General features: G+C 40.0%; 1 protein-coding gene across 2 annotated transcripts; it reads left to right on the top strand.

Moving 5' to 3' along the window:
- The first annotated feature begins 4,369 nt into the window (after positions 1-4,369).
- PPP1CC (protein phosphatase 1 catalytic subunit gamma) lies at positions 4,370-25,664 on the top strand. 2 transcript variants are annotated; one of them, XM_026018817.2, is made up of 8 exons: positions 4,423-4,717; positions 15,785-15,916; positions 16,884-17,114; positions 21,544-21,648; positions 22,814-23,037; positions 23,246-23,380; positions 24,310-24,370; positions 25,272-25,411. In XM_026018817.2, exons 1-8 carry the CDS (start codon positions 4,663-4,665, stop codon positions 25,340-25,342), a joined length of 1,014 nt encoding a protein of 337 aa, XP_025874602.1. In that variant the 5' UTR covers positions 4,423-4,662; the 3' UTR covers positions 25,343-25,411. The 2 variants fall into 2 exon arrangements, with proteins under 2 accessions (XP_025874601.1, XP_025874602.1); XM_026018816.2 differs by having other exon boundaries at positions 4,370-4,717; positions 24,310-25,664.
- Positions 25,665-27,092: the final 1,428 nt, after the last annotated feature.

Genomic DNA, 27,092 nt, shown 5'->3' with positions numbered 1-27,092 from the left:
AATGAAATCAGATCTTATTTAGGAGAAGATGCTCTCTGGGTAATAATGTACAGAATTTTTTTTCATTTTTATTTTTAAGTAATCTCTATACCCAGTGTGGAGCTCAAACTTACAACCCCAAGATCAAGAGTTGTATGCTCTACCAACTAAGCCAGGCCAGGCACCCCTATTATGTAATATTTTCTGATCCAATGTTTCTTTATGATTCAAGTGTCTCAAAAAAAATTAAGAGCAATGCCATGGTTGGGTTAGATGTTAACATTAAAAGGAAACTGAGTGAAAGGTACATGGGAACTCTTTGTACTATCTTTATAACTCTCTGGAAATCCCAAATTATTAAAAAATAAACTTATTTTAAGAAATGGATCAGATCATGTTACTTCTCTAAAACTCTACAGTGATTTCCCACTAGCCTAGGAATAAAATCCAAATATCTTCCCATTGCTTCCTAGTCCCTGAGAAGTTTGGTCTTTGTCCATTTTTTCAGCCTCCCCTCCCAACATTTGCCCCTCACACTATCCTCCAGACACCTTGGCCTTCTTTCAATCTACCAACACTGGAAGATTGTTCCTGCTTCAGGGCCTTTGCACCAACTGTTCCTTGTGTTACAACAGTTCTTGCCCTATGTAGTTCTTCACCGTGACTTTATCCTTCAGATCCTTTTTTTTTTTTTCAATTTTATTTATTCACGGGAGACACACAGAGAGAGGCAGAGACACAGGCAGAGAGAAAAAGAGGCTCCATGTAGGGAGCCCGATATGGGACCCGAATTGCCCTGGGCCAAAGGCAGGCACTCAACCACTGAGCCACCCAGGCGTCCCATTTATCCTTCAGAACTTGATTCAAATGTCAAATCCCCTGAGTCTCTCTCCTATGTAGTCATGTGACTCCTTCTAATTCTTTCACAAAATTCACCACTCTCTGAAATTACCTTCTTTGACTTGTTTCTCTGTTCCTGTCTGTCTTCTCCAATAGACTGGGAATTCCATGAGGGCAGAGACTATGTTGGTTTGCTTACTGCTGTGTCCATAGCTTCTTAAACGGTGCCCGAAACAGACTAAGGCTTCAAAGAACACTTGCCAAAAAGAGTACCAGTGTCTGTTGGTAATACCACAGGACATTGAAACAAAGCTGTGGACCCTGTCTAAAGCTTGCACCCATATTTTTTCCTATGGTTCTCTACTTTGTACGGAACCTCCAGAATACCTGGGAAGGTCCGGATGTGCTGGTAAACTTCATCAACATCATGTCTTTGTATCATTTAACGATGATCCTGATGCTCATTTAACTGGGATGAGAGACGGAAAAGAGTTCACCCCAACTTTCTGGAAAGAGTTCTAAATTATTGGTTAAGGGCCAAATGTAGCCCAGATAGGTTTTGTCAGTCTCATATAGTGTTTTAGAATAATTTGAGTTCATGACCAGCCAGTTTAAAAATTAGAACGTTTCACATAAAAATTCATATGTCCAAGTTCATCTGAAAACTCAGAGGATCTGGCCACACTGCACCTATTTTTCACATGGCCTCAATGAATTGGAACTGGAAGAAGCTGGCTCCTTAGGTGGATGGGGTGTGGGCTCTACAGATCACCACTCAGGTGCCTGAGTCCTCCTCAAAGCTAAAGTATTCCTAGAAATACTGTTGAGTTTTCAAATATTTTGGCCATTGCCACTCTTACATCCATGTTTTATACTCAATGTATAAAACAAGAGTTTTATACTCAATGTATAAAACATATCATAGTAATAAAAAAATAAAACTTGTTTTATACTCAATGTATAAAACAAGAGTTTTATACTCAATGTATAAAACATATCATAGTAGTAATAGTTAATATTAAGTGCTTACTGTGTACCACGGTGCTGCTCTGGTGGACACAAGGGAAGGAGGACTAGAACCCCAGCAGTTCCCCATCATCTCCAGCAGCCCCTAAGAAAGCTCTGTGGATCCAAGGAAGAGCACTCAAAATCCCATTTTAATACACTATCCACATTATCTAGATAGGCGGAATGAAGTATAGAGAAGGGAAGGGACATTCCACCTATTAGGCGGTAGCCTTCCAGGCAAATATTTGTCTACTAGTCCTTAGGGAGGCCATTAGTATTGATAATGGCAGAAAAAGGCCAACAGGGGATCAGTTCTTTCTTGTAAGAGCTGTTTGGGGTTTCTGGGAGCCATACAGGGCTACTCTGTGAGTCTATGCCACTCTCAGGCTCTAAGCCAGCTAATAATGCACGCAGACATGTCAGCAAAACTGGACTCAAGGGGAGTTGTCCAAAGAAGAATGGCATGTGGATAGGAGCCCTCCCTATGCCCCAGTCCAGTCTGATGTTCTCCTCCAGCCCTGATGACGTCAACAGATATTAACTTACTGCCATTTTGTGTGGAAAATCATGGCATTCTTGTGGTAGAGATGTGTTTAGATCATGCCATTTGGTTCCACATTTATGTGTCAGGGTTGTGCTAGGTGTAGGGGATTTACAAGGGCTTTGGTTTCTAGCTGTCCTAAGTACTAACACTCACTCTGCAATTTACTAGCTGTGTGACCTTCAGAAGAAAACCTAGCCTGTGTCTCACTTTCTTCATCTGTAAAATGGAGATGATAGAAATAGTACATAATTCCTAGGATTGCCTTGGGAATTTGACGGGATAATTCTTGGCACATACTAAGAAAATGAGTGTTTTTTTCTCCACTGCACTTATCAGAAGCTGATATTTTTATTTGCATCTTTGTTTATTGTCTGTTGGCTTACTAGATGACTCTACATGAGAAGGGCCTTGTCTATCTTACTCACCCCTGCTTCCCAGCCTAGAACAATGCCTGGCACAGAGTAGGTGTTCCATAAATATTTGTCTGCTGAATGAATTGCTGTCTTCATATTCCTGCTCTAATTGCCATTGCGATGATGCACCCTGCCCTGGAGGAGCCCAAAGTCTCACTGAAACCAGCAAGAGCCACCCTGACCTCAACAGCCAGCTGTTCACAACAGTGCTGGGCATCGACTCTGAATGTCACCAACTGGGCCCTGTGCCCTAGGCTGACAAACGACACTTGTGTATCTTCTGGTAGACAGAGCTGCAGCTCGGGAGAATGAGTTTAAAATGGGAAAGTGGAGTTAGCAGCTGAGCCAAGCAGAGGGAACCCTGAATCTCAACACTCCACCCCAAACCCTCCTGCCAGCAAGGGAAACACATGCAAGGAGCGGCCCCAGAGAGGACACTCTTACCGAGGGATTGATTCCCCGGCTTGGTGCAATTACCTCCATGGCATTTGGAGATGGGACATGCATCCTGCGTGCCTTGAGAAACAAAATTAATTTCTCGGGGGTTGAGAAAGGGCTTTGCAAACTAAAACGCTGCAGGAGAAAACAGACAAATGTAAAGGTCAGGAAAGGGAGCAGATGTTTTGCTGAATGTGGGCTGCACTTCCAAACCCAGCTAAAAGCAACGCGTAGCCCCCGGAGGTGGCTTCCTGGAGAGGGATGCACTTAGAGAGACCGGGAAGCCTTGGGGAACCGGCCTAAGTTTCCTAGGATGTCTGCAGAAGCCAGGATTGCCTGCACTACCCGCACTGCCGGGGGCCCCTGCAAACTCCCTCCTCTCTTCTGGCCTCGAGCTCCAAGGCGCGAAATCTGCAAATTTTCCCTTTATCTGCTTGCACACGCTTGTTCACCGTCGTTCTGGCTGGAATCAGGGTAACTGTTCCGATGATTATATAACTTGCCGAGTTCAAGAAAGATAATCCAAAGATAGAAATAATGAAAAAATTTTGAGTGGATTAAAAAAAATTCCCCCCAAAAGCAAAAGTTACAGAGCGCGCGCGCGCGCACACACACACAGAGACACAAACACACACACAAATATTTATACATACCCATAATCCCACCACTCAGAATGAATAACTGTGAGCCTCTTGATTTACCAGGGAGACGACTTTTTAAATTAGGGACAAAGTAAACCTTTCCCTATCCCCCAATTCCATCAAATCTGAACCCAAAATAAGTCAACCTACTTCACTTTAATACTGTCTCCACCTCTACCCCAGATTTCTCTTAGGGGGTAAATTCCAGGACCCCCCGAATTTTCCCGGTGGGCTTTCACAGGGCCAAGTCTGTAAACATCCGGCCTCAAGGACAGTCTCCGGCGGAGGCTGCAATCCCAAGAGCGCCCAGATGCATCTGCCACCTCAGCTCCAACTCGCGAGTGCAACTTTGCAGCTCCCGCTCCCGCCAGAGGGCCTATTTGCTCGGCCCGTTTGGCGGAGGGATCCCACGCGCGAGCGCAGCTACGCTCAACCGTCTCCTCCCCCCCCCACCCCGCCGCCCGCGATCTGGCCCCGCCCCCTGCTCGCGCTCTGGTCCCGCCCCCTCCCGCGCGCCCTATGGCCCATAAAGAAGTCCCGGCCGGGCCGCTGCACTCCCCCGCGCGCATCCGTGCGCCGACCGAGACTGGCTAAGGAGTCGGCGGCCATTTTGTTCTTCTCGTGGTTCCAGTGGGGAGAGAAGGAGGAAGCAGGGAGCGGGGCGGTTGGGGGGGACCCGCCGCGGCTGCTGCCACCGCCGCCACCACCGCCTCTGTGCTCGTGGCGTGGGAAAGGAGGTGCGAGTCCCGGGCGCGAGCCGGCGGCGGCGCCGCTGCGGGAGGGTCGGCGGTGGAAGGCGATGGCGGATATAGATAAACTCAACATCGACAGCATCATCCAACGGCTGCTGGAAGGTGAAGGGGTCGGCGGACGGGCTGAGGGGTGGCGGGCGCCCCCGGGGGCTCGCGGGGGAGGGGTAAGTTGGGAGGCTGGTTGGGCTGGCAGCGCCGAGCGGAGCGAGCCCCGCCAGTGGACTCGTGGGGCCGGGGGCTGCAGCCGGAGGGAGGCCGGCTGGGGTCCCGTACTTGGCCCAACCCGCGGATCCCGCCGGCTCCGCTCATCCATTGCTCGGAGGTGCAGCCTTCCTCCCGGAGATTTGAAAACTCCGCTCCCCACCCCCACGTTTCCGGTCCGTACCCCTCTGCGCCCCGCAAATGGGACCAGTCTTGGGAGGAGAGAGAAGGCGGGGGGCCCTGGTCCCGCCTGCAGGACGGCGTGTTCCTTACTTTCTGGTACCCGTCCTCCCGGAAACCAATTTGATGGGGCTGAGAGTTCCACCGGCTTTGGGGACTAATGTCCGGTCTTGCCTTTTTTTCTCGTGTGGGGCTGGGGTCGGAGGACCAATTGCTTGTTACTTGATGACGAGCATTGATAACCCCCGAGGATGTCGGAACCGACCCCCTCCTGCCTCCCCAAATACTCCCCTTAAGTTATCCTTCTCTCGAAGAGGTCTCAGCGCTCCTTTCTAAACGTGCCACTGAATGTGAAACCAGCGATGATGACAGTTTCGTTATCTTTCCAATATGCCAGGCTCTCTATTAAGCGCTTCGGTTGCATCTCATAATTACATTTATAGCAATAGCGTTTCTAAAGCGCTGTGTGTCAGACATTCTTAGAGCGGTTTACACACAGTTCTTAAATTCTCCCAACAACCTTGAGCGGTGGGTGCTTTTGTTTTTTTCCCCCCGTTTTTTGGAAGAAACTGAGAGGTTAAGGCACTTGACCAAGGTCACACATTAGTGAGAGGTTTCAAACCCAGGCAGCCGGGAGCTAGAACTTGCTACGTTCAAGACACCTTAATGTTTGAAGGAAGGAGGTTAAGCAGAGGTTTAAAAAAAAAAAAAAACTTTAATTTTAGCTGGCCTTAGACTCCTGAGGTGCCTGACAATTGATTCGTATTGATGTGGGATACAGATGAAGTTTGGATTTTAAAAAGGGTCGCTGAAGTGAACCTCCCCTCGCCCCCCCCCCCCACGCCCACCTGAATTCTCAAGCCTGTCTACTAATGCTAATGTCTTTTTCTGAAACTTTGGAAGAATTCAAATCTCTTGATTTGGGCGCTGGATAATGTAGATTTGGCTGAGTTTTAACTGCTTTTTGCCTTAGTTCTGTCCTAAAATACTGTACTGTAAATGCTTGAGAGATGGAGTCCAGAGCAAGAACAGTTGGGACAGCTCTGGTACTAGAATTTGTAGATTTTTATGATTAAGTCATTAAGATGAAACTCCTGAAAATATCTTAATCCATGCTGAGATTTTTTACTTTTATATTTTCTTAAAGGAAAACCCCGTTGAATGTCTAAAGTCTCTTGAAATGTCGGTGGCATTTGTGGTTGAAAGCCTTGTCACTCCTTCAGTACTTGGCATTTATTATAAGAACTATATTTTTCATGATAGTTAATACAGTCCTTTGATTTATATGAGGCTATAGCCAGCCAGAAACCGATTAAACCAGTTTGCACTAAGAAAGGACCTTTCTCTTAAATATTTTAGTATTAAAAGCTTTAACTTTTGCATATCTGTGCAGGGTTATATATGGGTAGATGAGCTTTATTTCACTAAGGAAACAAAAACTTGGAATCTGTGTTTAGAATAATCAGAACTTTATTAGAATAATCAGAACTTTAAAACTAAGTCTTATTAACTTTACTGTGTTGCCCATAACTCTGTATTCACATAACAGATTTGTTCATTTTAATCTTATTTTTTAAATCATGCTAAGAGATTTTACCTTGATGAATCATCTAAAATGAGATTAATCATTTAATAGTTCCTCTTTATGTATTCGGTTGCACTTGAAAACTAGAATTTTTCTTTATATCTCATTTTCATTGAAATTAATATAACAAAGCATGGCATTTTAATGCCTCCAGAATGGGCTAACTGCACAATACTGTATACTTCAGATTTGCTTTTTTTTCTCATCAATGTAAATTTGGCAGAGAAACGGTTGAAGATGATCCATTGAGGGGACACACACACATCCATGTTAGAAGATGTTGATAATAAATTTTGTGATTTTAAATACCCCCAAAATGTTTTTCCCTAAGAATTTTAATTAAAATGTAAGTATATCAAAATGGCATATGAGTTTTGTGATCTTTTTTGTATGTTCAGAATGGTCTTTTAAGACTGTGCAAGGTTAGTTGAAAAGTGGCTCGGTAACAGTACCAATTCAGTGAGGTCTTACTTAAGAAATTAACAGTGTGTTGATTTGGAAGGTAGCTATGAAATTCTTTGCTACTCTAAACTTAAGTAGTTTTTTCTTAAGTGGTTTTTTTTTTGTTTGTTTGTTTTAAGTGAAGATTATATAGGTCACTTAAGTGACCCACCTTGGAAGTTGTTTTTTTTGTTTGTTTGTTTGTTTGTTTATGATAGAGAGAGAGAGAGAGGCAGAGACACAGGCAGAGGGAGAAGCAGGCTCCATGCACCGGAAGCGCGACGTGGGATTCGATCCCGGGTCTCCAGGATCGCGCCCTGGGCCAAAGGCAGGCGCGAAACCGCTGCGCCACCCAGGGATCCCTTGGAAGTTTTATCCAAGCTCTGCCTCACTGATGATAAAACTTGAAACTCAGTTTAACTAATGTTCAATTATTTAATAACTATACTATTAAAGTTGGGAGATTTCGAGAGAAAATAAGCCTGCCATTGATTTGGTCTGATATTCCTACCGTGTTGGAGAAAAGTGAGAGGGCAGTTTTTGACTTTGTAAGTGACCTGACTCAGAGAGATGGCTAGTACTTCTCTTGCACAGCAGGCAGTGTAACTTATTTCACTTCCTGATTTGCAAAAAGCATCTTTGCTCTGAAGATGACCATTGTCAAACTGCAAGACCTTGTCAGGCTCTGCATAATTGTTCTCCTTACCAATGTGACTTCTGCCTTGGCCCTCAGAAAGCATTTCCTGCGTTAATCCTCTGTGTAAGAGTTCATCTGAAAATAGTGTTCAGATACTTCGAAACTATAAAATCAAGTGACCCATGTATTTAGCTTTTTGGTGTAATATGAAACATTTATATTCTAATGTTAAAAAGGCAGCAGTGCCTGGTCTTGAAGATCATACAAAGGACAAGCATGATGGCAAAACAACAAACATTGATAAAAATCTGATCAAAGAAAACAAAAGTAATCTTTTCTAATAAGACTTCTGAAATGATTTTTTAATAGGTCAGATAATTTTGACAGTTAGGCTTTTCTTGAGCAATTATCATAGGCCATTTTGTTGATAAAGACAGTAATGTCAAAAAAAAAAAAAAGACAGTAATGTCAAAGCTTACGTTATGTTACTAATTTCCTTATTTACAAGAAGTCTGTGTTTCAATGCCTCCTGCTCTTCCCTCCCCTTGCAGCATATCAGTAGTAGGCCTCATCCTCTTTTCCTATGAGAGACATGATCTGCAGCTTGCACCAATCAATCCTAAACCACAGCATGGAAAGCATTACTCTCCTTATGCCTGAAGTGCCCCCTTGTTTGTCAGTAGCAGGGGCGTCAGTGAAATCTAACAGGTTGGTGGCTTGTGTCATCATGTGCTTGAGGAAATGTAAGCCAAGAGAGCAGAGGCCAGGCTTTCCTTCTCCCCAGTGGTGAAATAGAGGCAGTGCTGGGTCAAGCATTAGTAATCTGTTGTCAAAGTAGAGGTTGGTTGGTGAAATCGTTTTATGGCTTTGAGACTGCAGTCCTATAATCTTCGACCTGTTCTGCAAATTATGTGCCTGTGCCTGTCAGTGTACTTGAGGTAGGTAAGGATTACTGATCCTGAAGCAGGGCAGGGGTTGATAATGATTTTATACCCACTTCACATTAACTTCATTTACAATGAGGGCAATTAGAAGACATTAAAGATTGAAATGGGAAGGAGACCTTATTCTGATGTGAATTGCTTTAAAACTGGAAGTCTCATTCAAGATGAATAGGGAAGAATTTTATATTTTTGGAGTTAATGGGATTCTGGGATGAATTACTGAGTTTTAGGATCAGACTCCTGTATCCAGAGCATGTAAGAACAGATGATTTACTTACAGGTCTTAATTATTTACCTGAAACCTCCAGTGTCTCCACTACTCTAGAGTTTGCTGGCGCCCAGAATGAGTGTCAACTGATAGTAAGCCTTACGAAAATGAAAATTACTCTTAAAATGTAGGGTCAGACCTCAGGTCTCTTCAGTGGTATTTTATCAAAATGGGTTGTTAGACTTGAAAAGAAACATTTTGCAATAAACTGGTTTCATAGTAGGTGTAGAAAACTCCAGGTACTTGGAGAGCAGGAGATAGTGTTTTCTAACTATATCCTGAATATTTGTCTTAAGAAAATTGGTATCGCCTCTAAATGTCCAAAGTATACACCATTGTAACATTGTGTGTCACCCATACTTCAATAAAAAAATGCACAAAGTATAGCACCAGCAGTTAGTAAAGTCCAGAATGAGGGAGTGTGTGGCGTGGAAACAATTCAGATGCTCTCAAAGTGGGAAGTCTTCCTGCTGATAACTTTACAGTGAAACCATATGATTCTTGATAACATTTTTGTGGTTTATATTTTTTGTAGAAAAGAACTCAGTTGTTTGTGGAAAAGGTTTAATGCTGCAGGTATTCACTGTTGTTTGTCTTGGTTTGAGGTCTTCCAAAATCTGTCATATATTGGAAGGTTATTTATTGATTCTGTCACTGAAATGAATATGGTGTGCAGTAGTCTGAAGATTACCACCTACTTTAATAAGATTATCCTAAAACTGCAAAGTCTGTGTTGGCTTATTTTTACGCTGGTTGTGCCATTTTTAGATTCTAAAATCTCATTATAATTCATCTGGAACTTTTCTTTTTGTGTGTACTGTTCCTTTAATAAGACTTTCTTCTAACAATTAAAGAACTTTTAATTAAAGAGCAAGAAGAATACTTTTTTATTATTCATAAATAATCCCAAAGTCTTATTTCCTTGCATAGTTTTCATTTGTTTTGCTTTTTGCCAGGCTGTCAGAAAAGTTAGTGTTGCTTATGAGAAAAAGCTGGCATTGCAAATAATCACTGATAATATTCTTTTATTATTTCAGCTTTTTGTCAGTTTGTTTTTGATAAATTGACTGGAAGCTTTTATCATGTGCTCGTGTTCGTGATTTGCCAGATAAATAAGTTTCTACAGAACAGCCTTTGCTGTTAACAGCTATAATTCACTTTTCTGAATCTTTCTAGTCAGATAAAGGTTTTTACTCAGAAGTCATAAAGTTCTAAATTGGTATATGAATGTCTTGATCACTAACCTACACGTTTACAGTGCCTACTAATTTCCATGCAATGCCTAACAACTGGATTTATGAGAAACACTTCTATCTGGAAAATGGAATTCTTTCTTGTTGAAATATTTTGGATTCCTTTGGCAGTTGTTGAAATAACTTCATATTTACAATTTGAACTAGCACGGCTACTAATTAGGAAGGTAACATGTGACCACTCTTGAATTTCCCACCAAGGGTCTCCTTTGTGTGCATGTTTCTCCCATTGCACACAGAACCACAGTGAGGGCTTTAAACCTCAAGGTAAGTATTGACTAATGTTTATTGAGTAGAGCTACACTGTAATTTTCTTTGTAGCTACTAGAGATAAAATGGAGATGTTTTTATTTTAAAAGCCTCTGTCTTTAAAAAAAAATAAAAAATAAAAGCCTCTGTCTTTTTAATGGTATTGAAGATCCCCTTAAGGTGAACTTTTAGTTTTATAATCTTGATGGAAGGATAGTTGTAGTCAAGCATTTGTAACAAGCTGCAGTTACCTATTCTTAATTTTCTGTGTCTTCCACAAGAGAAAGGACAAGATTCTTGTCCATTTTGTTTACCAGGGTATCCCCAGCGTCCAGAGGGTCTGGCACATAGTAGATACTCTGCAACTATTCTCTTCAATGTTTGAAGCATGGTTAATAAATGTTGACAGTCTTAAACAGATTGCCTAATTTAGTTCTGATTTAATGCTTCTCATTGGTAAGGATGCTTTGTGATTTTCTATCCTGTCTCAGAATTTTCTTAGGAAGCAATGACCATATATTAGGATTTGGGTAAAGAACAAATCCTTAGCTGGGAGGGTAATAGTATAGTGGAAGCACCACTAGACCTAGAGTTCGGTGGGGCCTGGTGTCCTTATAAGCTCTGTGACCTTGGACCAAGTCACTGAACCTCTCCCAGATTGTAACAGAAGTGACGGAGCCTAACTTCATAGGATTGTTGTGAGGATTAAGTGGCAATGTAAAACCCTCTAGTGCAGTGCCCAGCACATGATGAGTGCTTGATAAATGTTAGCTACAACTTGTAAGTAATTCTATTGGATGGAACGTTGAAAATAGTGAAGTAGATTTATGTGCTATTGGCCAATATGGCCATTTTTACGAAATATCTAGTGTTTTGGGGCTGCTAATACCCATTTTGAAATCTTCTAATTGTTAGCCAAATCATCTTCAACTTGAAATTTAAGATTAGTCCTAAATTTTTGCAACTAGAAAAATGCTCTATTAAAGGCTGATAGGAAAATGACACTATTGCTTTTTTTTTTTTTTTGACACTATTGCTTTTTTAATTTTAAAGCACAGACACCGGTTTTTTGCTAATTAAAAGTATGTAGTCCAGAATACATGTTTAATTCTAATATCACAAGTCATCAGTACTTGGAGATTTATCCAGATTTCATTCACACAAGTTTTGAGCATCTGCCACATCTGGCCATGGACATGTACACTGCAGAGCCAGTCATGTAGTCTTGGGTTTTACTTAGTCTACCAGAGCGTCCAGATGAATAGGTGGAAGCAAAATGGCATTTACAATACAAAGTATGTGTGCCCTGAGTAGTTTCTTGGTGTTGTGAAAGCATTTCAGAAAGCATAAAGTAAGCTTATAGGAGAGGCTCTGTGGGGCAAAGTAATATATAAGCAGTCTTGAACGATGAGCAGGTATTTGCCAATTGGTAGATGATGGTGTTGGTGGTGTCTGTTTTCATAATTTTATTGCTTGAGCTAATTGTAGGGAATTTAAGAAGCTTTGTATTTAATGAGCACTGTTCCTCAGGTACAAAATCTTAATTTGTTCTAGAAAAACTGCATTTAATCCTTATTGCACATTAAGAATAATTTTTGTTAGCAATGTTGCTTTTTTACTTACCTGTACACTCCAGAGGACCAACAGGAAAACAAAATAAGAAAACTATCATAAACTATTGTCTAAAGGTGGTAGTGGGAAACCTCCAAAACCGGTAAAATTTATATTAGCAACATTGATTTAATCTGATGGCATTGATTTAATATGATAGCATTCATATAAAAAGTACAGCCTTTGTTACATATAGGTGTAGATTAATTATTGTATACTCTCCTAAAAGACTTAAAGTGGACTATTCATTCACAAGTTTGGGGCTCTGCTGAAAAAGATTGAGATTGAAAACCAGAAGCTTCTAGGAGTCCCCTCCTAGCCAAAAATAAAGTTTCCTGCTGGGCAGTCTGCCCAAGCTTGTGGTATAATTGCTAATGATTGGGGTTTTCTGGCCAGTGAAGCAGGAATCCTACCGTCTTTTCTGACAGGAGTGTTTCTTGAATTCTCTGCTGTGTGTTAGGAGACAAAATTACTGTGGTTCTGGAAAAACCATTTTTTATTGCTCAGTTGCTCTGTAGTATTATAGATGTGTGTTTCATATCTTCCCTCAAAAATTATCATTACTTTGCTTTCATCTTTGTTGCTTCTCATTTCATAATATTTTGATTCGAAGGAGATTGATGATAGTTTACTTTAGTTACATATTTTGGGGTCCAAAGTAGTGATTTGCTCAAGACTATAAAACCAGTACAGAAACTTGGGGCTGGCTCCCAGTTCCACTGCTCTCTCAACATTTTCTCTTGATTATGTGCTTCAGGAGTTTGGCCCTTTCCTCTTGTCATCTTTTCTTGCTTACTGTCTTTCATTGAAGGATACATAGTGTTCGGTTTCTGTTCAAAACCTTTTTCTTGGGGCACCTGGGTGGCTCAGTGGTTGAGCATCTGCCTTCAGCTCAGGTCATGATCCTGGGATCAAGTCCCCCATCAGGCTCCCCACGAGGAGCCTGCCTATGTCTCTGCCTCTGTGTCTCTCATGAATAAATAAAATCTTAAAAAACAAAACACCTTTTTCTTCAGAGAACTCAGGGTTTCGGTGGTTATTTAGGCTGAAGAGTGACTTTGCCTTAGACAATAAATGGACACAGCCATTTTTAATAGGAAAAATTATCAACAAGCATCAGGTTTTTTATTTGTAATTTTTATCACTCTGTAAAATAAGATTTTTACAGAACAAAGCTAGATACAAACCAGTTAAACTTACTGCTTTGAATTTGTTATTAAGCTGAATGATTTTGTAAGTTAAATATAAAGCCTCCAAAACTGATAAAATTTAGATTATCAACAATAATTTAATCTGATAGATTTTGTGGTTTTGTTGAAACAGAATCATTTTATATTAGGTTTCATGGTGGAAGGATGTAACCTAACATTCTATATTTAGTCTGGTCCTATGTTTTTGCTTCAGTTCTAATTCATAGAATGTCTGCTTTTATAAACCTTTTATACAAAATGAGAAGTAAGACTGATTACAAGTTGAAGATAATCAGTGCCTGTATTTAACCATACCTTACCATCAAGCAGACCACCTCATAACTGTAAAGCTAAGATATTAGCAATTCAGTGCTATTTAAGCGGTACTTAGTGACTGTCTAATCTGCTACAACTGGAATCAAAACAGAACGTTTCATTTTGGGACACCTGAGTGGCTCAGTTGGTTGAGTATCTCCCTTAGGCTCAGGTCATGATCCAGAGTCTGGGATGGAGCTCCACATCTGTCTCCCTGCTCCTCTGGGAACCTGCTTCTCCCTCCTCGAGGAGCATGCCCCTGCCACTCCCCCTGCTTGTTCATTCGCACGCTCTCACTCTTTCTCAGAATAAATAAAATCTTTTAAAAAAGAAAGAGAGAGAAAGAAAGAAAGAAAGAAAGAAAGAAAGAAAGAAAGAAAGAAAGAAAGAAAGAAGAAAGAAGAAAGAAAGAAAATTTCGTTTCCTGCCTACCTGCTGATAAATGAACTGTTACAGGGCTGGAGTGCTTTACTTTGATAGGGAGTAGACCTCAGGCGTGGTCGGATGTGGGCTACACCTAGTGCTGTACCAATATTTATTTCTTCTATTTCTTGTTTTGTTTTGTTTTGTATCTGTTCAGATTACTAAGAAACCTTTCTTATAGCGCTCACTGACATCCTTTGCCCTCTAAGGGCATAATCGTATTCACAGATGCAATCGCAGAGATCGCAGAGCAAACATGTACAGTATGTACAATGAGCCTAAAGTGTGTTTCAATAAAATGCAAACAACACTTAAATTTTTTCAGAGAACTCTTGAAATACCAATCATCCTCTGAAAAACACTGGTCGGGGGAAGGTTCCGAGCATTCAATCTTTTTTATTTTTTATTAAATTTTTTTAAAAAGATACACACGTGGCAGGGGGTGGGCAGAGGGAGAGGAAGAGAGAATCTTAGGCAGACTCTGCACTGAGCCTGGAGCTCAATCACATGACCCTGAGATCACAACCTGAGCTGAAATCAAGTCAGACACTTAGGAACACCTGGGTGGCTTAGCAGTTGAGCTCTGCCTTCAGCTCAGGGCATGATCCCGGGGTACTGGGATCAGGTCCCACATCGGGCTCCCTGTGAGGAACCTGATTCTCCATATTTCTGCACCTCTGCCTCTCTCTGTTTCCCTCATGAATAAATAGTCTTTTTTTTTTTTTAATTGTCGACACTTAACCGAGTCACCCAGGTGCCCTTCCAATCTCACTTTGTTTTTTTTTTGTTTGTTTTTCATGAGAGAAAAAGGCAGAAGGAGGAGAAGCAGACTTCATGCAGGAGCCCAATGTGGGACTCGATCTGGGAACTCCAGGATCACGTCCCGAGCCAAAGGCAGATGCTCAACTGCTGAGCCACCCAGGCGTCCCGCAGTCTCACATTTTAAAGCAAGAATCCAGGGATCCCTGGGTGGCGCAGCGGTTTGGCGCCTGCCTTTGGCCCAGGGCGCGATCCTGGAGACTCGGGATCAAATCCCACGTCAGGCTCCCGGTGCATGGAGCCTGCTTCTCCCTCTGCCTGTGTCTCTGCCTCTCTCTCTCTCTCTGTGTGACTATCATTAAAAAAACAAACAACAAAAAAAAAAAACTCTGCTTTAAAAAAAAATAAAAACAAGAATCCATAGAATCAACTCAGTAACATGACAATCTCTGAAATCTGTTCTACAATTACTAATTCATTTATTAATTTTTTTAAAGTTTATTTATTTATTTATTTATGAGAGAGAGAGAGAGGCAGAGACACAGGAGGGAGAAGCAGGCTCCATGCAGGGAGCCCGATGTGGGACTCGATCCCGGGACTCCAGGATCGCGCCCTGGGCGAAAGGCAGGCGCCAAACCGCTGAGCCACTCAGGGATCCCCCTACTAATTCATTTATAAGGCTGGAGAAGAGTAGACAAGATTGGGGGCAGAAAGAGAAGGTCTGGTGGACAGGCTGTAGGTGAACAAGGCCAATTGTGCGGCTTGGATGCAAAACTGAGGCCTTGGGCTGAGCCACAGCAGGTCTGATTTCAGCAAGTAGCAAAAGAATGCCTTTCTAACAATATTCATACACAGTGTGTGCCCCTTTGTTCAGGATACTGTAAGAAGTCTTAATTTGCTATAGAAGATGCAACTAAATAAAATCCTATCTAAGATTTTTACAGTTATAATTAGGCATTAAAACCATATTCTTTAGAAGTGTTACAAAAATAAAGTCAGGCCAGTTAAACTGTTTTTGCCTCCTCCTTATTAAAACTTGTGCCTTTTCAGATAATTTTTATGTTAAATTGTATCTTGACTTCATTTGACTAACTGGAGTTTTTCTCCCTACAGTGAGAGGGTCCAAGCCTGGTAAGAATGTCCAGCTACAGGAGAATGAAATCCGAGGACTGTGCTTAAAGTCCCGAGAGATCTTTCTCAGTCAGCCTATCCTACTAGAACTTGAAGCACCACTCAAAATATGTGGTAGGTTTTGGCACATGAATAGTTGCCTTTGGTTATGCAATTGATTGAGTGACTTGAGGATATATGGATGTCCTTGTATTAGCCAGCAGAATTGTTTGCTATTTACGAATAACCTGGGAATACTTAAAATTAAATAATTTTAACTTTAGAATAAATATTTCTGATGGACTTAGTTTACTTAGATGTGCTTCAGATTTTCTAAAAACTATTTCACTAAAGTAATATAAACATTGCATCAGAAAGAAACGATACCGAATGGAGAGCTATGAAAAGGTCTGAACTATATAAATATATGTGAATTACATTTACACTTAAAGCAAGACATTATGCTTAAAAAATAGACCTCCTTTGATACTGTTTTGTAGTCTGTTTCTACATGATAGAGATAATCTGTATAAAAACTGAAATTCATCTGAGTAATGCTAAATATTTTAGCATATTTGACTACATTGATAACATTTATATGTTTATTTTTAAAGTAAAATGCTCTGTGGCATTATATAGCAGGGAGATATTGAGAGCTGAATGAATTTGGGCGTGTGGTGTGTGTACCTTTGTTCACACAGGTCTGGGGCACACTAGCAGTGCAGCAGTTCTACTGACACAGAACCTGCAGACTGAGCTGCCAGAGATCTGATATTGATCAACCAACCTGAAAGGGAAAGCCATGTTACTTAGCAAGAAGGCCTACCTGGGCATTAATAATCCTTTCCACAAAATTAATTCTTAATTAACTGAGTTGTCTGTGAGATTCTGGACATAAACATATGCTTAAAATTGTTATTAAGCTGAATTGAACTAAAATATGATAGAAGATTGGAAATTAGTGTTAGCCGTCAAATTTAACTCTTCATTATTAGAGGTCAATCCCGTTATGCAGTGTATGTTTAAAAAATGTCTCCAGAATTTTTTTGGTGGATTAAACAATAAGTATGAGGGCACTGTGTAACAGAACTCTTGCTTCTAGGTGATATCCATGGGCAATACTATGATTTGCTTCGACTTTTCGAGTACGGTGGTTTCCCGCCAGAAAGCAACTATCTGTTTCTTGGGGACTATGTGGACAGGGGGAAGCAGTCATTGGAAACTATCTGCCTCTTACTGGCTTACAAAATCAAATATCCCGAGAATTTTTTTCTTCTCAGAGGAAACCATGAATGTGCCAGCATCAATAGAATTTATGGATTTTACGATGAATGTAAGTACTTTCTACATCTAAGGAAGATTTCCTCAAACTGAAATACTTGATCGTAAAACGGCAAATATTTTGTTAGGATTCATGAGCATTTAGATAAAATGTTTAATCTGTCGTTTTCTATTTCATAAACTTGTTTTTTCTTAGGTTAGAAAAATAACACTGCCACTGCGGTATATATAATAATGCCCTAGATTCTTTTATGATGTGACTATTTGATTAAGAAGTAATGATTGCAGTGGTGGCTTCTTTAATATCTTTGTTGAACTTAATTTTTAGTACAACTCTGAGAACCTGTCCAAATCTGTTTTTAACAACTTTATTGAGATAAAATTTCATTCCATAAAATCTTAGTGTACAGTTCAATGATTTTTAGTAAATTTATGGGGTTGTGCAACTATCACCACAGCCCCAGGCAAACACTAACCTGTTTTCTGTCTGTAGATTTCTAGGTAATTTCATGTAAATGATATCTGGAAATATATAAATAACTGGTTTTTAAATTTTGTGATTTGTTTTGTTTTTATTTTTCCTTCTGGCACATGTGTACCCAGGACAAACAGCAGTTACTGTCCTAAAATGTGCTGAAAGGAGAAAGCAAAATTATAAAACGAAAAAATCGTTTGTATACTATTTTATACATATTACAACCCATTTTGGATTGTTTAGTTGTGCACTTTGGGTTGGTAGTTGACAAAAAAACTGAAGATTCTTAAAGCTTTAAAAATTGCTAGTTTGGGTGGAATTTTGTTTTTGTAGTGTTGTTTAATAAGTATAAAATGTTTAAAGAAAATGGTTTGAGTCCTTACCCTTACCCTTCTTTTGTGCTTACCATTTCTGCTAGGAGGAGCTTTGGGCTGGGAGGAGAGAGGTGGTTAAGGAATTCAGTCAACTACTACATTTGCCAGTGATGATAATAAGACCAGTTAAGAATTGTCCCTGTGGTCCTCCCCTAGACTATAGTCATAACCTGTAGTGTGCTGTTTTTCCGTCTCTGTTCCATATAGATGTGTTCAGCTAGATCATTTGTTAGATGTGCACTACTAGAAAGATTGTATTTCTAGACTTCACTCTCTTAATCTCACCCTCTGCCAGTTGTATGTTTGCCTTGTCTAAGGCCCTAACACCCAGCTGATAAGATGAGATGGGAAGGGATCACCAAAGAAAAATCTGATGGGTTCTGAACTGACTAGGGCAGTTGAGTCTGTGGCCAGAAAGGTTTTTGTTGTTGTTGTTGTTGTTGTTTTTAAGTAATCCCCATACACAATGTGGGGCTTGAACTCACCACCCCAAGATCAAGAGTCAGATGTTCTACCAACTGAGCCAGCCAGGTGCCTCAAGGAAGATTTGATTTTTGACAATGAGTCTATCAGAAGTACCAGTAAAGCAGTTATTACTCCTAAGGTAGTGAAATGAGAGGCAACAAGTTTTATAAATTGGGGGGGGGGGGTGTTTTTTTAAGATTTATTTACTCATGAGAGACACAGAGGGGCAGAGACATAGGTAGAGGGAGAAGCAGGCTCCCTGTAGGGACCCTGATGTGGGACTTGATCCGAGGACACCAGGATCACGACCTGAACTGAAGGCAGATCCTCAACCACTGAGCCACCCAGGTACCCCTATAAATTGTGTTTTGGATACTTGCTATAGATGCTACTTTTTAGAACAGGTTCCTTTTATACACTGTTTAGCAAGTACGTTGATGTTTTCATTGATGAAGCTCAAATCCAGATGATCTCTTTGTTGTGACATATATCCAAGTGTGAGGATATTCACAACATTGTATTCAGCTTCTTTTTAATGCAAAAGCACATCTTTATGTGCAAAATGCACATCTTTAGATGGTCAGCATTGGTTCTTTCTTGTTTGGTCATCAAGACTTACTGATTAACCTTCTGCTCAAGCTCCCTTCACCCCCATCAGGCAGGTATAACTTGCCATACAATCTACTTGTGGGCAGAAAGGCATCTTGACAGAAATGGCTTTCGATTAATGGTTTACAGACTTCAAAAAAACTGTTGATAATTAAAATTTTAATTTATAATGAAAAGCTTTATTAAAATGTAGATTTTCATGGAACAATTTAAAACCACTGCTTTAAGTGATAAGCTTATTTCACAAGTATAACACGCTTTCTTCTGTACTACAGTTTCTCTCTCTGCCCCCACCCCAACTTTATATAAAGAGTGCAGTCCTGGGGGGCACTTAAGTGTCTGCCTTCAGCTTGGGTCATGTGCCACAGTCCTGGGATTGAGCCCTGCGTTAGTTTCCCTGCTTGGTGGAGAGCCTGTTTCTCCCTCTGCTGTTCCTTCCCCTGCTTTTGTGTGCACAGGCGTCACATTCTCTTTGTCAAATGAATAAAATCTTAAAAAATAAAATAAAATAAATAAAAATGTAGTCCTAGAAAAGCTGGAGTATCTGTTGTTAGAAAAAAAATGTGAATATGTATTATCCTTTTCTGATAACCAGAGCTGTCTGATCTGTAGTAATAGGAAACTGCATTAGCGGATCTGGCTCAGAATCCCTGGATTTGGAAGTTTGAAAAGATCTTGGCAGTTACCCAGACTAAACCTTTCTGGAGCCAGATGTTCCTTCTGGTCTGAAGTGGCCTTGGGGAGGAAGTGTAGAGAGTACAGAAAGCAGGACTCTAGGACTTAGTTAAGAAGCTCAGAGGGCAGCCTCTGTGGCGCAGCAGTTTAGCGCCGCCTGCAGCCCAGGGCGTGATCCTGGAGATCTTGGATGAGTCCCACGTCAGGTTCTCTGTGGAGCCTGCTTCTCCCTCTGCCTGTGTCTCTGCCTCTCTCTCTCTCTCTCTCTCTGTGTCTGGAAGGGAGGAAGGGAGGGAGGGAAAGGAAGGAAAGAAAGAAAGAAAAGGAAAGGAAAGAAAAGAAAAGAAAAAAAAAGAAGTTCAGAGGCAACAGGAGGAAAAATCCTACTTTTTGTTGAAGGAGCCAATAAAGATAGAGGAATCGGCAAGACAAGCTGGAGTGTATTGCATTAGTAAAGAATTAGGGAGCAAAGCAGACAGACTTCAAGAAGGAAGAGGATTCATCAGCACTGGCAAATGCAACATGTAGGCAAAGGAAGAATCCAAGCGAGTCCTTAGCCATTGGATGGTCTTCCAGAGATAAGCTTCTGTGGAAAATGGGAGATGGAACCAAATCACTTTTATGAATGGAGGTTAGGATTAGCCCAGCCTTGTTATTTTATCATTGTTGGAAAATTGGAGGTGGTGATTGTGTACAGGTTCCCTTTCAGCCTTTCATGAGAGGAATGCTGTTTGGTTTCCAGAACCCTCCAGTGAAGAAAGATAAGGAATTAGTGAATTATTGACCTCCAAAGAAGTACAAAACAGGGTGAACCATGGTGAGAGTTATACCCAGTCATAGAAAAATACGAATTATTAGTAAGAAAGAAAGTCTTCCTCCACAGAGGTAGAAGTCAAGTTTTTTTTTAATTTGTATTACATTCCAAACTCTGTGCTAAATTCCATATCCAGCTGATTGGCAGTTGAGTGGAAGGTGTGGTTTAGGATCCTGCTGCCTGGGCCAGCAGGATGGACTGATGGACTTTCTAAGAGATTGAGCTTTAAACTTGTAGATGTCCCTAGAATAAGAAAGGAGAGGAGTCGAAGGACAAACTTGGATTTAGGAATGAAGATTGTGCTTTGATCTTTGATTTTTCTGGTACAGAGGGTACAGGAGACAAGGCACCCAACAATTGGGCCGTTCTCAACCCAATTCAGACAGATCTGTGCTTCCAGAATTTATGAGTAGGTTTTTAACTCAGAACATAAGTGAAAACAGTACCTTAGAGTCCTGCTTTTGTCTAAATCACACTATGACTCCAGAATGCAGGGAATATAGGGGCTAGTAAGGGAAATATAACCACCCTATAACATTGTTTCTCTGGAGGACATTCTGAGCATTTATGGCAGTGTTAAGAAGTTATCCTGGAGTGTCTGCAGTAAGCAATCTGTATTCCCTTATACTTGTTTGTACCTTCTAGAGTGTGTAGGGCTAGGAGTTAATCTGGTACCAGTGGGCTATTGATAGTGGGAGATGGAATAACTGTTAATTTTATGAAGCTTCTTTAGAAGGAAGATGGTAATGGCACATGTGTAAGCTGTTCATAATTGCCTGTGGGTTGAGATTGGACAAAACAGACAACTTAGATTCCAGAGTTGGTGCTACCAAATGATGATTGGGGGTTAATGATAATCCTTAGTTATTACCTTTGGGATTCTGATTTCAAACCTCTATGGGATTTTAAAGTAGATCTAGTTCTGTTAAACCTACCCTTCAGGCAATTTTTAATAAAAGCATAGTTCTTACTTAAAAAGTAATTAGCCCCTTATTTTGGGAGAAGTTGTCCTGAGAGAATGAACCTGCAGAACTCCAGTCCCTTTTTAACCACCCTGAAATTTTCACAGGTAAAAGAAGATATAACATTAAACTATGGAAAACTTTCACAGACTGCTTTAACTGTTTACCGATAGCAGCCATCGTGGATGAGAAGATATTCTGCTGTCATGGAGGTATGTGGGCTGATTTTAGTTCCAGATAGATTTTGTTCCCTTCTGAAGGGTATATACACTTTGACATTTATGAGTTGTCATTGGGATGACTTCTCTGTCAGGGTTCTTTTTTATTGATGTGCTACATCATGGGTCCACTCTGGTGCATCCAGGATCATTTGGATAGAAATCTAAAGTAAGAAATTGATTTGTTACAGGGAATTCTAGGCTCTGTAACAGTTTGACTTGAAAATAGAGCAGAAAGTGTTTTTAAATATAAAATGAAGAGCAATTAATGTGCTGTATCCTAGATCCTCCAGAATACTGAAAATGTGAGTAGACTTTCCTTGATCTGTTTTTCATCCTCTCCTTTCAGAAATTTTTCTGACTTGGATTTTAAAAGTGATTTTATTTTTCTCAATGGTTGTGCTTTGTATGACATAATTAATTAAGATAGTAATTGCGAAAAGGATTTCTTGTTGCCTGTGGTCAGAAATTAGACAACTGTCAAAGAGCCAATACAACGAATGTATTTTAATAAAGCAGTTATCCCTGCCCTCCTGTATTTCAACTGGTTTGGTAGAGCTGGCATGTGATTTTTTTTTTTTTTTTTTTTTTTTTTTTTTTAAGTAAAAACTACCCCCAACATGGGGCTCAAACTTAAAACACCAAGATCAGGAGTTGCATGCTCCACCCAGTGAGCCAGCCAGGCATCCCTGGGCATGTGATTTTAAATTCAGTTGAAAGTCAGCTGCATCTGAGCTGGTCTGATAGACTTGATGGTCCTTGGACAGCACAAATTTCCTAGAAAGCTACATCACACCTGAGTATCTGTACCCTCTACACCCAGTCATTAGAAATGGTTGGCAATCTAGAATGTACAATTGTTCAATATTATCATCAAAGGAGTTGAGGAGTGGTTGTCTAATAAATGACTAGATTTTAATTTTATAGAGCTCTGTATGTTGAGGTAACTGATTCCATATACCGTTTAAGCATACTGTGCCTTGTAGATTGGTGCATATGATAAATTGCATTGCTTTTTCAAAGTTGTTTTTCTAACCAAAGCTTAATATAGCCATAGTTTTAAGCTTTCCATGTTAGACTCATGGAGTATCTCTGTAAGCAAATGGAATATTAAAGTTCTATTTTCTTCCTCTTTTTTTTTTTTTTTTCCACTTAATAGGTTTATCACCAGATCTTCAATCTATGGAGCAGATTCGGCGAATTATGCGACCAACTGATGTACCAGATCAAGGTCTTCTTTGTGATCTTTTGTGGTCTGACCCCGATAAAGATGTCTTAGGCTGGGGTGAAAATGACAGAGGAGTGTCCTTCACATTTGGTGCAGAAGTGGTTGCAAAATTTCTCCATAAGCATGATTTGGATCTTATATGTAGAGCCCATCAGGTATTGATTTTGAATTTTACATGTACACTTAAGAGCATGTGTGTGAGCACAGATTCTCCTTGTTGATTTTAGTGGGTAGGTATTGCTTATTCATACAAAATGTCTCTGCAAGTGACCTATAGGATATCAGACTCAATGGGAAACTGAAAAGTAGTTTTGCTCACCTGCAGTTTACACTTACTTATACTGAAAACGTTTTCTCTCCAAGGTGGTTGAAGATGGATATGAATTTTTTGCAAAGAGGCAGTTGGTCACTCTGTTTTCTGCACCCAATTATTGTGGAGAGTTTGACAATGCAGGTGCCATGATGAGTGTGGACGAAACTCTAATGTGTTCTTTTCAGGTAGATGATGCTTTCAACATTGTTTCCTACTGTTAAGGCTGAATTTTACTGACTTTTTTTTAGAAATTGCTGTTTTCTGCCTACTGTTCATCTATGTTGAGTAGACTAAGTTTTTATTTTCCCATACAAGTGTTAGTTCTAATTCAGTAATGAGTGAACTGCTTTTTAAGAGGGGGGGGATTGTCAGAGAACCTTAGCTGCCATCTTGAATTTAACTGTTTTTACATTATTTAAGTGGGGTAAAAAAAAAAAAGTTTATTGGCTCCTTGTGCTTATAGTTCTTTTACTATAAATCTAAAACTTAAAATGTCAGTGTAATGTTCAGCTAAAATTAGAGTAGAACTAACTGCCACGTGCCAGATGTGCTGTGTGATTACTCTGTTTTCCCACCACTTCTTTGTAATTTCTATAAGACTCCATTCACCTTGACATCATTTATTTGGCCCTCACTTGGCACAAAAGTATCATTTACACGTAAAGTCTGTCTGAATCTTTTTCTCATTCTCTTATTATGATTAAATTTGTACAATTTCAAGCTAGCCCAATCATAATCATAAAGCCACTGAAGTCAATTACTTGTTGTTTTACCAACTATCAGGGAAAACTTGCAACTCCCAGCGATTGTGAGAGGGCTCCCTATGGGTTTGAAAAACACTGCTCTAGAGATACTACAAGATCTGACTTCAGAAAATTGTCATTTTATCCAGAGGCCAAATAATTTGTCCATGTATTTCATCTGTTCGTCATAGCATTTATTACCAAAATGTGTACATGTTAGCTTGGTTTGTTAATATGTTAGTGGGACTTTGAGAGTTCTTGGGTCTGTTTTAAATAATCAGAAACCTTTCTAAACAAAAGATTTGAGTGAGAAATCTTAAGATTTTGAGTTGAGACTATTTCTTAAAATTGCACTCTTTTAATCTTTGCAGATTTTAAAGCCTGCAGAGAAAAAGAAGCCGAATGCCACGAGACCTGTAACACCTCCAAGGGGTATGATCACAAAGCAAGCAAAGAAATAGATGTCATTTTGACACTGCCTAGTTGGGACTTGTAACATAGAGTATATAACCTTCATTTTTAAAACTGTAATGTGTATTGGTCAGCTTGCTCAAATAATGTGTTTGTGGGGTCCCCTCTTCCATTTTTTGAGTTAATGAATGGCATTTGCTGGTTATAACAGCAAATGAAAGATTCTCCACTCCCAAGAAAAAATGTTTTGTTTTTTTAATTCTGTATTCCTTTTGCAAACAACTTTAATGATGGTGTTAAAGCTGTACACCCCAGGACAGTTTATCCTGTATAAGGGGTAAGTGTACAATTGATCTTTTTAAAATTCAGTTCAACCCATGAATAATGTAAATGCTCGTTTTCTTTAGGATATAAAGAGAGCCCTAGGGTGCTCAATCTGTACATGTTATTGTCATAAAGTGCATACTGTTGATTACAAACCACTGTGAACATTTTTTTTTTTAATTTTGTTTCAAAGGGATTGCTTTTTTCTCTCATTGTCTTGTCATGTACAAACTAGTTTTTATAGCTATCAACATTAGGATTAACTCAACCTTGCCAGCATCACTGGTATGATGTATATTTAATTAAAGCACACTTTCCCTTACCGTATACTCAAAATGACGATTAAAGCCATTATTTTAAATGTTTGTGACTCTTTCCTAAAGCCAAAGTTTCTGTTCAAATATGTATTGACACACCCCTAAGTACAAGGTTGTGTACATGGTTGTGCACACATGCTACCTTCTTAGGGATTCAAAAACAGGTTTTTGGTTTTGAATAGCAATTAGTAACATAGTGCTATTTAAGGTATTAATGATTAAAGTTAATAACATTTTGTACAATTTCCATATAGTCTATTCATTAAGTAATCTTTTTACAGTTACATCAGGCCTGAACCCGTCCATTCAGAAAGCTTCAAATTATAGAAACAATACTGTTCTATACGAGTGACCGATTATGCTTTCTTTGGCCTACATTCTTTATTCTGCGGTGAAGTTGAGGCTTATAAGTCAAAACAAAGGAAATAACTTACTATCCACCAGTTTATACAGAACTCACAGAATCTATGACTTTTTTAAACTAAGATCTGTTAAAAAGAAATCTGTTTCAACAGATGACCGTGTACAATACCATGTGGTGAAAATGAATTCAGACTTATTAAACGACGAACTTGTTAAATCCTCTCAGTGTCTATTTATCAGCACAATACACACAGGAGAACTGTTGATGGCATATTGAATAGATTTTAATGAATAAATTGCTCTGGAAACCACACAGTTTCAATTTGGATTTGTTTTCCTTCAAATAGTCTGTTTTCCAAAGATGGACTATAATATGGATGCTCATGTTTGTGGAGGTCTAACCTGGATGTAACTACGTTTCTGAAGTAGGGTGATGAGATTGAGCTGTCCTCCCCTGCTGTTTAGGAGATGTGGGGCTTGCTGAGCTGCCGTGTCACCTGCACCCATAGTTATCTGTTGGTCTGGGTTCACTTGAACAACTTTCTTTTTCGGACTCAACCCACCAGTATTAGCATGCACAGTTCTTTGTTCTCTATTCCCCAATTTGTACGGAACACAGTGTTGTATCATACTACATGTGTCACAGTTTTGTGAAGTGCATATTAATTTCTTACAGTACATTAAAAGTGGGCAAAGAACATGTCATTTGCAAAGCACTTTCTTCTATCAAAACCTGGTTTCCCTCAGGGAATAGGAAATCCTCCTAGTAAGGGACTGTTTGAACTAGTGATGGCATGTTGATAGAAAAGCACCCGGCTGCTGGGGTCTAGCGTCCCATCTGCACTAATAGTCTCTGGTCCTGAGGCGTTGGCCACAACTTCCCTTCCAGCATGCTCCTGTCAGCCAGAGAGGTTGGACCTCCTGACCTCTTGCGCCTTCTTATTCCACATTGTGACAAATCCAGACTTGTATTATTTTACTTTATCATATTCTCCCAGACCTCTTTAACTATAGGAAGAAAGATGAGCAGCATTTGATTATGTCAAAGGCAGATTTCATGTGTCCTTAATCTGTGCCCTGGACATTATCAGTTGTGTCACTTCTAGGATTTCAGAATTCTATAGTTAATAAAATTGGGCCTCTTTACCCAGGTTATAGAACGTGGAGTGGTAGCTTGATTAAAATTCTTTGAGAAAGGACACAGCACCAGGTAAGTAGGAAACAAAATCAACCTTTGTTTTAGGACATGCGATCTTAGACGCTAATTATTTGAAACTAGTATATGATCAAAGAACTTGGCGCCCTCCCTTATAAATCCCATTCTGCACTAACCTTACATTCTCACTTGTAATTTCTCTTCATGTGCATCTGGTCACATCTACCATTGGCTACATTCCATCCAGGTCATGGCTCCTTTCCTGGCTGTGTGATTTGAGTGTGACTTAAATGCTGAGCCACAGTGTCTCTTAGAAAGCACCTGCCTCATTGTGACTCTTGAATGAAATGATGTAGTGTGCTCAGAGTAATGCTTGACTCATAATAGTATTATTCACTATTTGTTACTTTATCATTAATCTCAGTTGTTTCATGTGGTTGAATATCTAAATTCTCTAAGGCACTAAGTAGCTATTATATATAGCCTGTAATGACCTGATACTAAGCCATGGACAGCCAAGCCAAGTACTTGTGAGCACTAACTGCACATAAAATACTGATAGATATCTTCAGCAGATACAAAA

The sequence above is a fragment of the Vulpes vulpes genome, chromosome 10 (assembly GCF_048418805.1).
Source record: "Vulpes vulpes isolate BD-2025 chromosome 10, VulVul3, whole genome shotgun sequence".
Classification (NCBI taxonomy): domain Eukaryota; kingdom Metazoa; phylum Chordata; class Mammalia; order Carnivora; family Canidae; genus Vulpes; species Vulpes vulpes.
This window is presented reverse-complemented; position numbering and strand designations above follow the sequence as displayed.

Coding starts and splice junctions, on each gene's coding strand:
- PPP1CC (XM_026018817.2), top strand. CDS start 4,663: ATGGCGGATATAGATAAACTCAACATCGACAGCATCATCCAACGGCTG. Junction 15,917..16,883: donor AGCACCACTCAAAATATGTG/GTAGGTTTTGGC, acceptor TCTTGCTTCTAG/GTGATATCCATGGGCAATAC. Junction 17,115..21,543: donor TTATGGATTTTACGATGAAT/GTAAGTACTTTC, acceptor AAATTTTCACAG/GTAAAAGAAGATATAACATT.